General features: G+C 46.7%; 1 protein-coding gene across 1 annotated transcript; it reads right to left on the reverse strand.

Annotated features, from left to right (window-relative positions):
* Positions 1-8109: 8109 nt before the first annotated feature.
* LOC130119761 (stabilizer of axonemal microtubules 2-like) lies at positions 8110-13656 on the reverse strand. The gene is made up of 3 exons (XM_056288364.1): positions 13511-13656; positions 11068-11243; positions 8110-8981 (listed from the first exon to the last, which is right to left on the reverse strand). Exons 1-3 carry the CDS (start codon positions 13654-13656, stop codon positions 8110-8112), a joined length of 1194 nt encoding a protein of 397 aa, XP_056144339.1.
* Positions 13657-15567: the final 1911 nt, after the last annotated feature.

The raw sequence follows: 15567 nt of genomic DNA on the forward strand, positions 1-15567 counted from the left end.
TGTCATAGTGTATGGCAAGGTCAAGGAGGACCACGACTGCAACCTGCAGGAGGTGCTCGCCGCTATCAGGGGCGCCGGCCTCCAACTAAACGAGGAAAAATGCCAGTTTAACCGGTCCAGCCTGCGGTTCCTTGGGCACACGATCTCTGCCCAGGGCCTGCAGCCACTCACCGAGCACGTCAGAGCCATTACAGAGGCTCCAGTGCCAAGTGATGCTACAACACTTCGCTCATTTCTAGGGCTCACGGCGTGGTACCAGAAGTTCGTAAACAACTCCGCGTCGCTCGTGGAGCCTATGCGAGCATTTCAGTGGACTTCAGCAGCTCAGGAGAGCTTCGAGGGGGTGAAGGACTGTATTGTAAACAGCCCAGCGCTGTCCGTCTTCGACCCCAGCCTCCCCACCTACGTGTCTACGGACGCATCCGATTATGGCTTGGGGGCCGTACTGACACAACTACACCCGGATGGGACAGAACGTACAGTTGCATGTGCCTCACGCACACTTAACCCCGCTGAACGCAAGTACTCCATTGTTGAAAAGGAGGCGTTGGCCTGCGTGTGGGCCGCTGAAAAATGGAGGACCTTCTTATGGGGTACTAGGTTTACACTACGCACGGACCACCAGGCTTTGACCACACTACTTGCAGCAAAAGGCCTGGGCCGCGCAGGGATGCGTATTGCGCGTTGGTCTGCGAGACTACTGTGCTTTACATACGACGTGGAGTACCGTCCTGGCTCACAAAACCAGGCGGCTGACTGCTTTTCCCGGTTGCCCCTCCCTGCAGACGAGGATACAGAGCCAGTGACCGAGCCGGAGCTTGTTGCTCTGTTGGACACAGAACTGAAAGCTCTTTCAGTAAAAAGCTTTACGGAGGCATGTGAGGCATGCCCTGAGCTCACAGCTCTTAGAGCACAGATAAACAGGGGCTGGCCTAAGACAACTAAGTCCCTACCAGACGAGCTCAAACCATACTTCGCCACGAGAAATGAACTGTCAATACAGGATGTGATTATTTACAGGGGGCCTCACCGACGACTTGTGCCAGTTGCCCTATGGAAGCAGCTGGTGGACTTGGCACACGAGACACACCAAGGGGTGGTCCGCACCAAACAGAGGCTACGGGACTTATACTGGTGGCCCGGTATGGACACGTGTGCAGGAGACTATCTGCTCATGTGGATCGTGCCAGATGAATGATAAAAGTGCCAAGACGCATTCTGCTCCTCTCCAGCTCATCCCACTCCCGGATGCCCCATGGCAGAAAGTGGGGATAGACATAGTGGGACCGTTCGAGTCAGCTACTTGGGACTGTCGCTTTGCTGTGACGCTGACTGACTACTACACAAAGTGGCCAGAGGTCGCTTTCACTTCAACTATCACTACCGCTGCAATCACTACCTTCCTGTCTGCTGTGTTCTCCTGGTTTGGAAATCCTATCAAACTGGTGAGTGACAATGGAACACAATTCACCTCTACCGAGTTTGCAGACTACCTTGCAGCGAGAGACATTTAACACAGTAGAGTGTCTCTTTACTATCCACAAGCGAATGGAGCCGTGGAGCGCTGGAACCGCGTTCTCAAAGAAACACTACTCTCTGCCGAGCAGGAGAGAAGGCCTTGGAAGCCATATGTACAGGATTTCTTGTCCACCTACCGTGCTACCCCACATGGCACCACCGGGGTGTCACCGTATGAACTCATGTACAACCGACTGATGCGCACCAAAGTGAACATTGGCCCTGCACGAAAACCTGACCCACTGTCGGAGGAACAACTACGCAGTCGGGTTGCTGCCAAACAGGAGGCATCAAAAACCTACACTGACAAGAAAAGGGGAGCACGTGTGCCTAAGATCAAAGAGGGAAGCTTAGTCAGAGTGAGGAAACCTTTCCATGTGAAAAAGGGACTGTCTAAGTTTCAGAGACCTACCCGAGTGATACGCAAAGCTGGTTCGAGTGCTTATGTGCTAGAGGATGGGCGTACATGGAACGCTGCCCACCTCTCTCTGGTCCCTGAGAGCGGAACAAACAGGGAATCCGATCCAGAGCCAGTTGACAACCCTGCTCCAGTGCCGGAGTCGGCCCGACAACCTGAGCCGCCCCAACAACCAGTTGGCACTGGGGTCATGGACAGACCTGTGAGAGTAAGAAAGGAGCCTGCTTGGCTGAAGGACTATGAACACTAGTTAGTCCAATGGACGGTTAGAAATGAGGAGAGAATAAGTGGATGTGAAAATGTGAAAAAAAAAATACTGTTGATACTAAAATGTGAAAAAAAAAACAATGCTGTGACTAAGAAAAAAAAAAGAAATGTTTGTTTTGCACTGATTTTGATTGATACCAGGTTACTGTAATTTTAGTGCCTTGTGATTGAAAGTGCCTATGTTACACTGATTAACATTTTTGGGATTACAGGTTCAAGATTTCCTGCTATATTTTATTTACAGTAATATTACAGTGGAACTGTGGCTCATGGTTATTGTGGTTGATGGTTATTATAACATTTCTATTGTGGGAAGTTGTGTTGATGCTGATAGCACTTGAGTTATTGTACTACTGATGTCTGTGACATGGGACATAATATTTTCATGTACGGGTAAGCTTAAGAGAGGGGGAATATGTTGTGTAGTCGGTTCATTCATTGTTCATGCATTGCAATACCACCACGCCACCAGAGGGCGCAGTAGCCTAATGATTGTTGCTGAGTGTAGTACGGTGCTGAGGGTGATGAAGAAGTGAGATAAAAAGAAAGGAGTTGAAAACGTACGGTGCTCGTCTCTTGCCTCGTTATTATTTTACAGCTATACTAATGTGATAAAGTCTAGTATAGGACAAATTGGCGACGAGAAATGGCGACTGCAGCTGTGCCCTTACCTGCTTTATTTCTGCCGTGTGCCGGACAACCTACAATTCCGTTCGACATGTGGGCTAGGATGTTCGAGAACTATCTGCTAGCCATTGATGCGGATGGTGATGACTGGCCAGACACGAGGTTACGTGCACTTCTTTTACATTGTCTGGGTACAGAGGGCCAGCGTGTGTTTTATACACTTGCAAATGCAGGTAGGACTTACAAAGAAGCAATGATGGCACTGCGTGCACACTTCAACCCAGCCATAAATGTTGTGGTGGAACGTCATAAGTTCAGACAGAGAATACAGAGACCGCAGGAGTCCATTACAGAGTACGTTGCTGCGCTGCGCGAGCTTGCCACAACATGTGGGTTTGACAACAATAGAGACGAAATGATACGTGACCAGATCATCGAGCATATCCATTGTGCAAAGATACGCGAGAGACTGCTAGGACAAGCAGATGCAAATTTGACACTTGAAAAAACACTCCAGATTGCATGCCAGGCGGAAGCTGCCATCGGGTATGCGCGCACGCTAGGCTCAAGAGTCCCAGGTTCCCGTGCAAGCTGTAACGGCGAAGCCTAAACGTCCATTCAAAAATAAAGGGAAATACAACCGCTCTGCAGAGCCTGCAAACGCCACTCCAAGACAGGACAGATGCTGTTTTAGGTGTGGGTCGTCTACTCATCTTGCAAATGCTCCAGACTGCCCTGCCCTGAAAATGACTTGTCGGAAATGCAATAAAGTAGGTCATTTTGCCAAAGTTTGTGAATCTCCTGAAAGGTCAGGTGAAAAGTCTACCAAAAAAGTAGGTGAAGTTGTTGTGCAAGTGCTGGGAATTAATGCAACCCAACCAGCTCAGAAAATATCATGTGAAGTGACTATTAATGCCAAGTCAACTTCTTGCCCAGTGGAGCTAGTGGTGGATAGGGGCGCCGCTGTGTCCATCATTCCTGAACCCGTCCACAGAGAGCATTTCAGCGATGTGCCCCTGACAGAACCAGAGGTTAAGTTAGTGTCATATACAAAGTCAGACATCCCAGTAATAGGCTGTCTATCAGATACAGTGCAGCATGAAGATACTACAGTTCCGGCTACACTATACATTGTGAAAAAGACAGGTACCGCTGTTTTGGGGATGGACTTATTCAGGGCACTGAGACTTTCTATAGTAAATAATACTGTGCTCTCAACTGCGGCTCCAGTGACAGAGGTTAAAACTGGACCAGTGAAACTGGGCTTAGCCAAGGGTTTTGTCCACCGTGTTAAAGTGAAGGAGGGCAATGAAGCAGTACAGCCCGTCCAACAGAAGCTGAGGAGACTTCCCCTCTCCGTGAGACAAGCTGTCTCCACAGAACTTGAGAGACTGTTAGAAATGGACGTGATAGAGAGGATTGATGCATCCCCATGGGTTTCACCCATCGTGGTCACGCGACGGAAGAACGGTGCGGTGAGACTGTGCGTGGACTTATGTGAGCCTAACAAGGCTATAGTGATGGACAGTTGCCCATTTCCACACATGGATGACTTGTTCTCCGAGATGAGCGGTGCTACTGTATATTCTTCCATAGATCTCGCAAACGCATATCATCAAGTCCTTTTAGCGCCAGAAAGCCGGGACTTAACCGCATTCATAACGCATGACGGACTTTTCAGGTTCAAATGGGTCCCATACGGGCTGTGCTCCGCCCCAAGTGCGTTCTCCAAGATGATGTCGCTCGTACTTAAAGGCCTCAAGGAGGTCCAGTACTACTTGGACGATGTCATAGTGTATGGCAAGGTCAAGGAGGACCACGACTGCAACCTGCAGGAGGTGCTCGCCGCTATCAGGGGCGCCGGCCTCCAACTAAACGAGGAAAAATGCCAGTTTAACCGGTCCAGCCTGCGGTTCCTTGGGCACACGATCTCTGCCCAGGGCCTGCAGCCACTCACCGAGCACGTCAGAGCCATTACAGAGGCTCCAGTGCCAAGTGATGCTACAACACTTCGCTCATTTCTAGGGCTCACGGCGTGGTACCAGAAGTTCGTAAACAACTCCGCGTCGCTCGTGGAGCCTATGCGAGCATTTCAGTGGACTTCAGCAGCTCAGGAGAGCTTCGAGGGGGTGAAGGACTGTATTGTAAACAGCCCAGCGCTGTCCGTCTTCGACCCCAGCCTCCCCACCTACGTGTCTACGGACGCATCCGATTATGGCTTGGGGGCCGTACTGACACAACTACACCCGGATGGGACAGAACGTACAGTTGCATGTGCCTCACGCACACTTAACCCCGCTGAACGCAAGTACTCCATTGTTGAAAAGGAGGCGTTGGCCTGCGTGTGGGCCGCTGAAAAATGGAGGACCTTCTTATGGGGTACTAGGTTTACACTACGCACGGACCACCAGGCTTTGACCACACTACTTGCAGCAAAAGGCCTGGGCCGCGCAGGGATGCGTATTGCGCGTTGGTCTGCGAGACTACTGTGCTTTACATACGACGTGGAGTACCGTCCTGGCTCACAAAACCAGGCGGCTGACTGCTTTTCCCGGTTGCCCCTCCCTGCAGACGAGGATACAGAGCCAGTGACCGAGCCGGAGCTTGTTGCTCTGTTGGACACAGAACTGAAAGCTCTTTCAGTAAAAAGCTTTACGGAGGCATGTGAGGCATGCCCTGAGCTCACAGCTCTTAGAGCACAGATAAACAGGGGCTGGCCTAAGACAACTAAGTCCCTACCAGACGAGCTCAAACCATACTTCGCCACGAGAAATGAACTGTCAATACAGGATGTGATTATTTACAGGGGGCCTCACCGACGACTTGTGCCAGTTGCCCTATGGAAGCAGCTGGTGGACTTGGCACACGAGACACACCAAGGGGTGGTCCGCACCAAACAGAGGCTACGGGACTTATACTGGTGGCCCGGTATGGACACGTGTGCAGGAGACTATCTGCTCATGTGGATCGTGCCAGATGAATGATAAAAGTGCCAAGACGCATTCTGCTCCTCTCCAGCTCATCCCACTCCCGGATGCCCCATGGCAGAAAGTGGGGATAGACATAGTGGGACCGTTCGAGTCAGCTACTTGGGACTGTCGCTTTGCTGTGACGCTGACTGACTACTACACAAAGTGGCCAGAGGTCGCTTTCACTTCAACTATCACTACCGCTGCAATCACTACCTTCCTGTCTGCTGTGTTCTCCTGGTTTGGAAATCCTATCAAACTGGTGAGTGACAATGGAACACAATTCACCTCTACCGAGTTTGCAGACTACCTTGCAGCGAGAGACATTTAACACAGTAGAGTGTCTCTTTACTATCCACAAGCGAATGGAGCCGTGGAGCGCTGGAACCGCGTTCTCAAAGAAACACTACTCTCTGCCGAGCAGGAGAGAAGGCCTTGGAAGCCATATGTACAGGATTTCTTGTCCACCTACCGTGCTACCCCACATGGCACCACCGGGGTGTCACCGTATGAACTCATGTACAACCGACTGATGCGCACCAAAGTGAACATTGGCCCTGCACGAAAACCTGACCCACTGTCGGAGGAACAACTACGCAGTCGGGTTGCTGCCAAACAGGAGGCATCAAAAACCTACACTGACAAGAAAAGGGGAGCACGTGTGCCTAAGATCAAAGAGGGAAGCTTAGTCAGAGTGAGGAAACCTTTCCATGTGAAAAAGGGACTGTCTAAGTTTCAGAGACCTACCCGAGTGATACGCAAAGCTGGTTCGAGTGCTTATGTGCTAGAGGATGGGCGTACATGGAACGCTGCCCACCTCTCTCTGGTCCCTGAGAGCGGAACAAACAGGGAATCCGATCCAGAGCCAGTTGACAACCCTGCTCCAGTGCCGGAGTCGGCCCGACAACCTGAGCCGCCCCAACAACCAGTTGGCACTGGGGTCATGGACAGACCTGTGAGAGTAAGAAAGGAGCCTGCTTGGCTGAAGGACTATGAACACTAGTTAGTCCAATGGACGGTTAGAAATGAGGAGAGAATAAGTGGATGTGAAAATGTGAAAAAAAAATACTGTTGATACTAAAATGTGAAAAAAAAAACAATGCTGTGACTAAGAAAAAAAAAAGAAATGTTTGTTTTGCACTGATTTTGATTGATACCAGGTTACTGTAATTTTAGTGCCTTGTGATTGAAAGTGCCTATGTTACACTGATTAACATTTTTGGGATTACAGGTTCAAGATTTCCTGCTATATTTTATTTACAGTAATATTACAGTGGAACTGTGGCTCATGGTTATTGTGGTTGATGGTTATTATAACATTTCTATTGTGGGAAGTTGTGTTGATGCTGATAGCACTTGAGTTATTGTACTACTGATGTCTGTGACATGGGACATAATATTTTCATGTACGGGTAAGCTTAAGAGAGGGGGAATATGTTGTGTAGTCGGTTCATTCATTGTTCATGCATTGCAATACCACCACGCCACCAGAGGGCGCAGTAGCCTAATGATTGTTGCTGAGTGTAGTACGGTGCTGAGGGTGATGAAGAAGTGAGATAAAAAGAAAGGAGTTGAAAACGTACGGTGCTCGTCTCTTGCCTCGTTATTATTTTACAGCTATACTAATGTGATAAAGTCTAGTATAGGACAAATAGGGATTGATTACTGTTCTTGTTGCTGTTTTTTCCTACTGTTTGTATTCCCCACTATAATAGGTTCTGTGTAGATGTGTATGAAATCAGTTCAATTGGACGTTTTGTATATATAACAATGTTTTGTATGCAACACTCGTTCAAAAATCAATAAAAATATTTAAAAAAAAGATAGTAAATATCCAAGTTTAAGTGCTATGATGAGAGCAGTAGATGACACAAATGCAGACAGCATGGCTGGGCTAGAAAAAAAAGCTTTAATAACAAACATTTTGGGATGCTGTGCAGCTGAGGCTTTGGGGTGCTGGGCAGCTGAGACTTGGGGACGTAGGGCAGCTGACGCTCAGAGACCTTGGGCAGCTGAGGCTCGGGGCCTATTGGAGCTGGAAGCCAATAAATACCCTTGACTACTGCCGTCATTTGACCCGGGAGTGAAAGGCGGATGTTAGTGGGGTTTTTTGGCCAGTGTGAAAGGGGCACTTGTTCTAGCCCAGTCAGTCTCTGAGTCGTGCATTTGGGTCCTCCATTTCTGCCCTGGCGTGACAGCCTTTTTTCTTTAGCCCTTGTGGTGTTGTCTTCTTTTTTTTTTTTGGTGCATTCCTCTGATGGATGTTGAGGTACCTCCTTGGCTGTGAAGCTGCAATGTTAGACTGAGGTCTCAACCCAGCATAGGCCTAGAGCTCAAAGGCTTGTGCATGGGTTTGCAGTTGACAACTTGCCTGGCAATGTTGGGCATGTATGCCAGTCTTAAAGTGGTTGTTTCCTCAAAGGTCCACTTGGGTTTCTCAAGCATTTGCTTTTGGGCCAAACGCACTGTGTCCCTAGCCTTGTAGTCCACTGTTGTAGTGGATCTCGCCTGTAGGGGCTCCTTGCTTTTTAGGATCTGTGGCAAGACCAACTTGGGGCACTGGTAATCATCATGTGCCACACAGTCAGCATGCATCCCAGAGCAGAATTCCATGTGGTCCTTTGGTGGGATGTAGTCTTTAGTCTTGTGACGGTATTTTGGTCCTAGGGGCCAGATTTTGAATTTGTCTTGGGTCTCAATGGTTGCATCAAAGGCTGCTGGATTTTTTCTCCGGACCAGATTTGCAGGTGGGATTGCTAGACCCTTATATGGCAACCCGCAGGTAGTTGTCCTATCACAAGGAATCTGTTTTCGTGTCTGTGGGACCGGCTTGAAGCTCTTTCTTATTTCGACAGGATTTTTGCAACAGTAGCTCTCCTTATAGGTGGAAGACGTTGTAAATGCTCCCTCATTAAGCTCCAATTTGTCAGGCACCCTGCATAATTGCCTCCGAGTGGGATTCTTATAGCTGTAGTTCTCCTTATAGGTAGTAGATGTTGTAAATCCTCCATCATTAAACTCCAATGTGTCAGGTGGCCTACATAGTTGCCTCTGAGCGGGATTTTTGTAACAATAGGTCTCCTCAGAGGTTGATGTCGTTGCAAATTCCCCCTCTTTAAAGTGCAGTTTGTCAGGCGGCCTACATAATTGCCTCTTGTCTGCAATCCATTTTGGGAAATCACCTGCAAAAGAAATAAAAGCACATTAGATTATTGCAGTAGCGAATCGTGGGGTCTGGCAGTGGGCCTTAATTAACGAAGTGTAAATTAATAAATTGACACTTTAATTTTTTCCCCGTCTAGATTATTGTAACTCCCTCTACTGTGGCCTTAACAAAGCTACTTTAAATCATCTCCAGTTCGTTCAGAATGCAGCTGCTAGACTACTAACCAGAACTAGCCTTAGGTCCCATATTACTGCTATTCTTGCATCCCTCCATTGGCTTCCCGTGGAATAATCTCCCCCAATCCATTAGATTTGCTGAATCTTTGGACTGTTTTAAGTGGCTTCTAAAAACCCATCTTTTCAGGTGAGCCTTTTTATAAATTACAACCCCTGACTTCTGTTTTGTTTCAATTTTAGCTTGGTCTGTTACTCCCAATGCCATGTTTTTATATTCATTCAATTTATTTTATGTATGTATTCGTATTTTGTGTATGGAGTGCAAAGCACTTTGTAGCTATGTCTTTAACAGTGCTATAAAAATAAAATGTTGCTTGTTTGAATTCCTTCAACAGCGCAATGATATTGTAATCAGCCATATTTTTGGGGTATTAATATGTGATCAGCTGTAACACACACACACACACACACACACACACACACACACACACACACACACACACACATACACACGCGCAAAGTGCACCCATCGCAGCACCACAGGGGAAAACCTACAACACACACACACACACACACACACACACACACACACACACACACACACACACACACACACACACACACACACCACCAGTAACTCAGTGCCTCAAGCTCCATCAACATCAAATCCGTTGGATACTTAACTGACTGGTTCATTAATTAATTAATCGGTTCAATACTTAACTGACTGGTTAATTACTTTACTGACTGGTTCAATACTTAATGGACTGGTTCATTTCTTAACTGACTGGTTCAATACTTAACTGACTGGTTCATGAATTAATTGACTGATTCAATTCTTAACTGACTGGTTAATTACTTTACTGACTGTTCAATACTTAACAGACCAGTTCATTACTTAATTGACTGGTTTAATTATTAACTAACTGGTTCATTACTTAACTGACCGGTTCAATACTTAACAGACTGGATCATTATTTAACTGACTGGTTCCAAAGACCGCTTAACTGAAGAGGTGGATACGGGGATGTTCAACACCAGACAGGTGAGGTGATGAAGCATAGGAAAGACAAGAGCGGGAGTTGGCCTTCCATTTCCAATCACTTGTTGCGTTTTCCCGAAAGCACGTGTTGAGAAGGGGAACGCTAACAAGCTAGCTACAACGTCGCTCTTTTCTCCTCCTATAGTCATGCTTCGTCTTTTACTTCTTCCTGTACATACACTAAATTTCATCGCACTCGTCTGATACACAGACGAAACTTCGTGATGTGCGGTTCGATTGGTTTAAGTGAACCAATAAATTTGGATCGCCAATGTGAAAGAGTCGGTCAATCACAAGTAATGACTCCTCAGCAACTGCACATCATTCTTTTATATGAGTGAGCCCACGTCTGGATAGGTCTGGACTTCTAGAAGTCCTAGGGCGATATTTTTTTGTCCCACCCATTGCAACAGCCAAATATGATTGGCTGATTCACCTGTCACTTTCTAAATAAATACAGAAGTATAGCAGTCCTAACCAATGAGGGAGCCAGCCAGCTAACGCTTTCTCTGCCACAAGGCAATAACAAAATCTGATTGGATAACTTGATTTTCAGGGTTTCAGGACAGTAACCCTTTCATTACTGAAGCAAACTTGATAGAAACTAGGGCTAAAATTGGAATGAAGAGAGAATTATCATTAGATAACATATTTTAAATATAGCATTTAAAATGCTGATGTATTGGGCCTACGCTGAAGTCCTAGAAGTCCTTAAGGGTTCCCCTCCTCAAGTTTACACCCAAGAATCAATTACCTCTACCAAAGCAAGCACAGTTCCAGAAAATAGCTTTATGGCTGTGTCTCACTTTGTTTTAAATGTCAGTTACAGTTTTTTTTTTTAGCAAAAGATGTACACATTACACAATGTGTAAAATAATACTCACCTTTGTACACTGACTTGGATCCCATTCTTGGTTTTATTGTTGGACAGTGGTAGTCATTTTTTGTTACACTGTGTTTGTCTCCATTGGGATGGTGTTGACAGGAAGTGCTGGTGCATTTCCTGTGACCTCCTGGTGGCACAGCTTGCTTTGATACCTTTGGTGTCACATTGCTTAATCTGTGAGGGGGAAAAACATTTCAACTGGTTTGCAGATTTATCTATTGCTTACAATTTTATCTTTAGTGTAACTTTATATATTTTTTAAATTTCATTTTGAGTGCAGTCACAGGAAAGGAAGCAGTTCATACCAATGGCAACAGTGTTGTAACAAACAAATAAACGAATCTGAATAACAGCCCCTTATTGGGAAGCCTCTTTTTCTAACATTTTAAGTGCTGTAGCAGGTCATAAAGAAGTAATCCTTTTCAGGTAGCCAGTAAAGAAAATCCTGGAATGGCGTTGTTATCATGTGTTCGTTTTTGCTGAAGGTCTTCTACTACTACTACTACTACTACTACTACTACTACTACTACTACTACTACTTTCAGCTGCTCCCATTAGCGTTCGCCACAGCAGATCATCCATTTCCATCTCTTCCTGTCCTCTGCATCTTCCTCTGTCACACCAGCCACCTGCATGTCCTCCCTCACCACACCCATAAACCTCCTCTTTGGTCTTCCTCTTTTCCTCTTCCCTAGCAGCTCCATATTCAGCATCCTTCTCCCAATATACCCAGCATCTCTCCTCCACATGTCCAAGCCATCTCAGGTTTGTCTCTTGCTTTGTCTCCAAACCGCCCAACCTGGGCGGTGCCTCTAATATACTCATTCCTAATCCTGTCCTTCTTCGCCACTCCCAATGAAAATCTTAGCATCTTCAACTCTGTCACCTCCAGCTCCGCCTCATGCATTTTCGTCAGTGCCACTGTCTCCAAACCATATAACATAGCTGGTCTCACAACCATCTTGTAAACCTTCCCTTTAACGCTTGCTGGTACCCTTCTGTTGCAAATCACTTCTGACACTCTTCCTCGACCCACTCCACCCTGCCTGCACTCTCTTCTTCACCTTTCTCCTGCACTCCTCATTACTTTGGACAGTTGATCATGAGTATTTAAACTCATTCACCTTCGTCACCTCTAGTCATTGCATCCTCACCATTCCAATGTCCTCCCTCTCATTCACGCATAGGCATTCCGTCTTGCTCCTACTGACTTTCATTTCTCTTCTCTCCAGTGCATACCTCCACCTCTCCAGGCTCTCCTCAACCTGCACCCTACTTTTGCTACAGATCACAATGTCATCCGCAAACATTATAGTCCACGGAGACTCCTGCCTAATCTTGTCCGTCAACCTGTCCATCATCATTGCAAACAGGAAAGGCTCAGAGCCGATCCTTGATGTAATCCCACCTCCACCTTTGTAACTGATGCCATTATTGTTTACATAATTTGTATAATTTGTCTACCTTTTCCAAGACCAATGTCATAATTGAGAGTTCATTTATGCTGCATTTGTTATGTATACATTATTTCATTTATTACAAGTAATAGTACTATTATTTTGAAGTCTTAACTTAAGGTTACATACATGTACACATACGTATATATGTATGTATGTTTACACGAGGAAGACTCTTAAGCAATACCGGCAAGCAAGCAGCAAGCAATGATATCATATATGCACCGGTGATAGGTTTATGCTGGTCTCAACAAAATTTAATTTTATGTGAACGGTTATAAGGAAGAAATGAAGACTATTCCCTTTTTGTAGCATACAGCCAATGACGTATTTGTTTTGTTTATCAGTATCTTACTCTGGTAAAATGTTATTCCACATGCTGTGCATGCTTTTCTAAAAAAAAAAAATTATTTCTGATTTTTCCCTTTTTCTCCCAATTTGGTGGCCAATCGATCCCTATTCTAGTTCAAACACCCACCCTCGTACTGCATGCATTCCCTAACGGCATCTCTCCGGCCGGCAGTCTCGAAGGAGACGCCTCGCCACTTCCGTGACAAGGCGAATCCAGGCCGAACCACTGCTTTTTCCGACACACACAGAGACGCATTCATGTGACAAACCACAGCCGACTCCGCCCCCCTACCGAAGACAGTGCTGCCAATTAGTTCGGCCATAGTCGGATCTGACGAGACCAAGGCGCGAACCCCGGTCCCCAGTGGGCACATATGCTGTGCATGCTATTGTTTTGTTTTAAGCCAAGCTAAGCTGTTTTTGTTAAACAAAAGCTATGTTTTTCTTAGTTTTCACGGTGGATTTGGAGAGAAGCCTTCAAATAAACCGTGGCGACCCCTAACGGGAGCAGCCGAAAGTAGTAGTAGAGTTGTAATATTTTGTGTATTTTCAGAAACACTGGCAAGCCTGTATGAGGAATGAATCATTTACAGTGTAATGGGTGACTCGTATTTCATTGTTGACATCACCCACCTGTGATAGGTCACGTAAGTTGTGTTTCCCTCCCTTAGCTGGCTGTGCTGTTGAGTGGTTTGGTGGTCGAGGAAGATTCCCTGGTTCTCGGTGAGCCTGTTGGAGGACTTTCCCTGCACACGTCCCTTCTCAACGTGGGCTCCCATTGGGCAGGGATGCTTCCTGTGGATCAGAGACAAACTGCATTGTAGTTATTTGTATCCCTTCATCCGGCAGTAGTAAACATTACAGAGGTAATACACAGAATAGCCAAATTGCTTTTGGAAATTGGGGGGGGGGGGTTTACCACATCCTCCTCTCGTGCACTGGAGACTCCGAGCAATTAGTGACACTTATTTCAGAGTTTCTACGTTCTGATAACGATGACAGACTGTCACAAGCAACACGCGCTGATCTTTGGCTTATGCTGGGGGGGGGGGGGGTGCGAACCATTTTGCAAATTGCGATGACTGGGCACGGCTCTAACCGTCCAGCATTTGAATGACTTGACAAGAGTAATGCGGGATTACACTGTGATGCTGGATATTGGCCGTAGATGATGTGTCTTTTTGATGAATAAAGTGGATTTCAGGCCGTCCACTCTGGAGCTATTAATAAATGTGTTACATAAAGTACAGTGGGCTCTATTGATAAGTGTGCAGACAACGGAGTGGTCCTGTACAGTTCTGCCATATTGTAGCAGCAATGAAAATACCTGCATTTAATTGCATTAAGTTTGTCAAAATATTCCATTTATATTCCCAAGTGAATACGGTTTAATCCTTATTTCTTTGTGTTGGGCTACAATGATGCCCAACACAATGATGCTCGCTATTACTGGTTGGTTGGTGTTGGTTGTCTTTTTTCTTCTTTTTTCTCCCCAATTGTATCTGGCCAATTACCCCACTCTTTTTCTTCTTTGGGCCGTTCCGGTCGCTGTTCCACCCCCTCTCTGCCGATACTGGGGGGGGGGGCGCCCTGACCGACCACAGGAGGCGCTAGTGCAGCGATCAGGACACATACCCACATCCGACTTCCCACCCGCAGCCCCGGCAAATTGTGTTTGTTGGGACGCCCGACCAAGCCGGAGGTAGTACAGCGATTCGACCCGGCGATCCCGTATTGGTGGGCAACGGAAGAGACCGCTGCACTACCCGGGCCTCGAGTTGGCTGTCTTTGTTACAGTCGTTCGCGTTCCGTGATGATTGTGGCGAAGACGGTGTTGTAACGAACTGGACCAACTGTTGTTTTGATTAGTTGCTAGACAATAATAAACGGGTCATTTGTCGCCTGAACCCGACGCATCTGCGTGGATGTGGTTTCTGCTTTTGAGTCGTGACCAGAATATCTCACAAATTGGATGACTTTTGACCGTTGCAACATTGGTGTCAGAAGTGGAATGGAGCGAATTCGGGGGCAGCCGCGGGAACTGCCGCAACTGGGACGCGACGTCGGCTCTCCCGCACCACGGGCGACAACGTTAACCAGTCGACTGAAGGGTCTGACCTGTTAGCCAAGAGCTACCGAGCCTATTCATCCGTGATCGTTACAATATCTATCGTTCACGGAGCATGCAAAGTTGTCAAACTCAATTTTTCATCGAGTATAAAAATTTCAAGTGCGCAAATGTGCAGGTTACGTTTTAGGTCGTGCATAATTTCAAAGTGATTTGTTTATCTGCGATTACGTTTTGCAGTAAGACCAACGCCACAGGGCAGGAGGAAAATGAGCAGTAGAAGCAGCTCGTCTACGTACCTGTATAAATTGGTAACTCGCCCGCAGGTGGACATTTTCCGCTTGGTATGTGTGCCGTGTATGCTGCGAGACTCCGCTGTGGTGTTGCACCTTCAACGTTCCGCTTCAAAATGAATCAGCCAGGAAAGTTCCGATTTATATAAGCCCGGCGCGGACGCTGCCTTGACCCAAGAATTCTAGAACGCCAGAGCTTCTTTTTTTTTAAATACATGGAAATATACTGTAGCGTGCACGGATAAGTAGACACGTTAGCCCTTGGCTAACGGGTCGGACCCTTTAATCGACTGGTTAAACTTGTCGCCCGCGGTGCAGGACATACGGGT

The sequence above is a fragment of the Lampris incognitus genome, chromosome 10 (assembly GCF_029633865.1).
Source record: "Lampris incognitus isolate fLamInc1 chromosome 10, fLamInc1.hap2, whole genome shotgun sequence".
Lineage (NCBI taxonomy): Eukaryota > Metazoa > Chordata > Actinopteri > Lampriformes > Lampridae > Lampris > Lampris incognitus.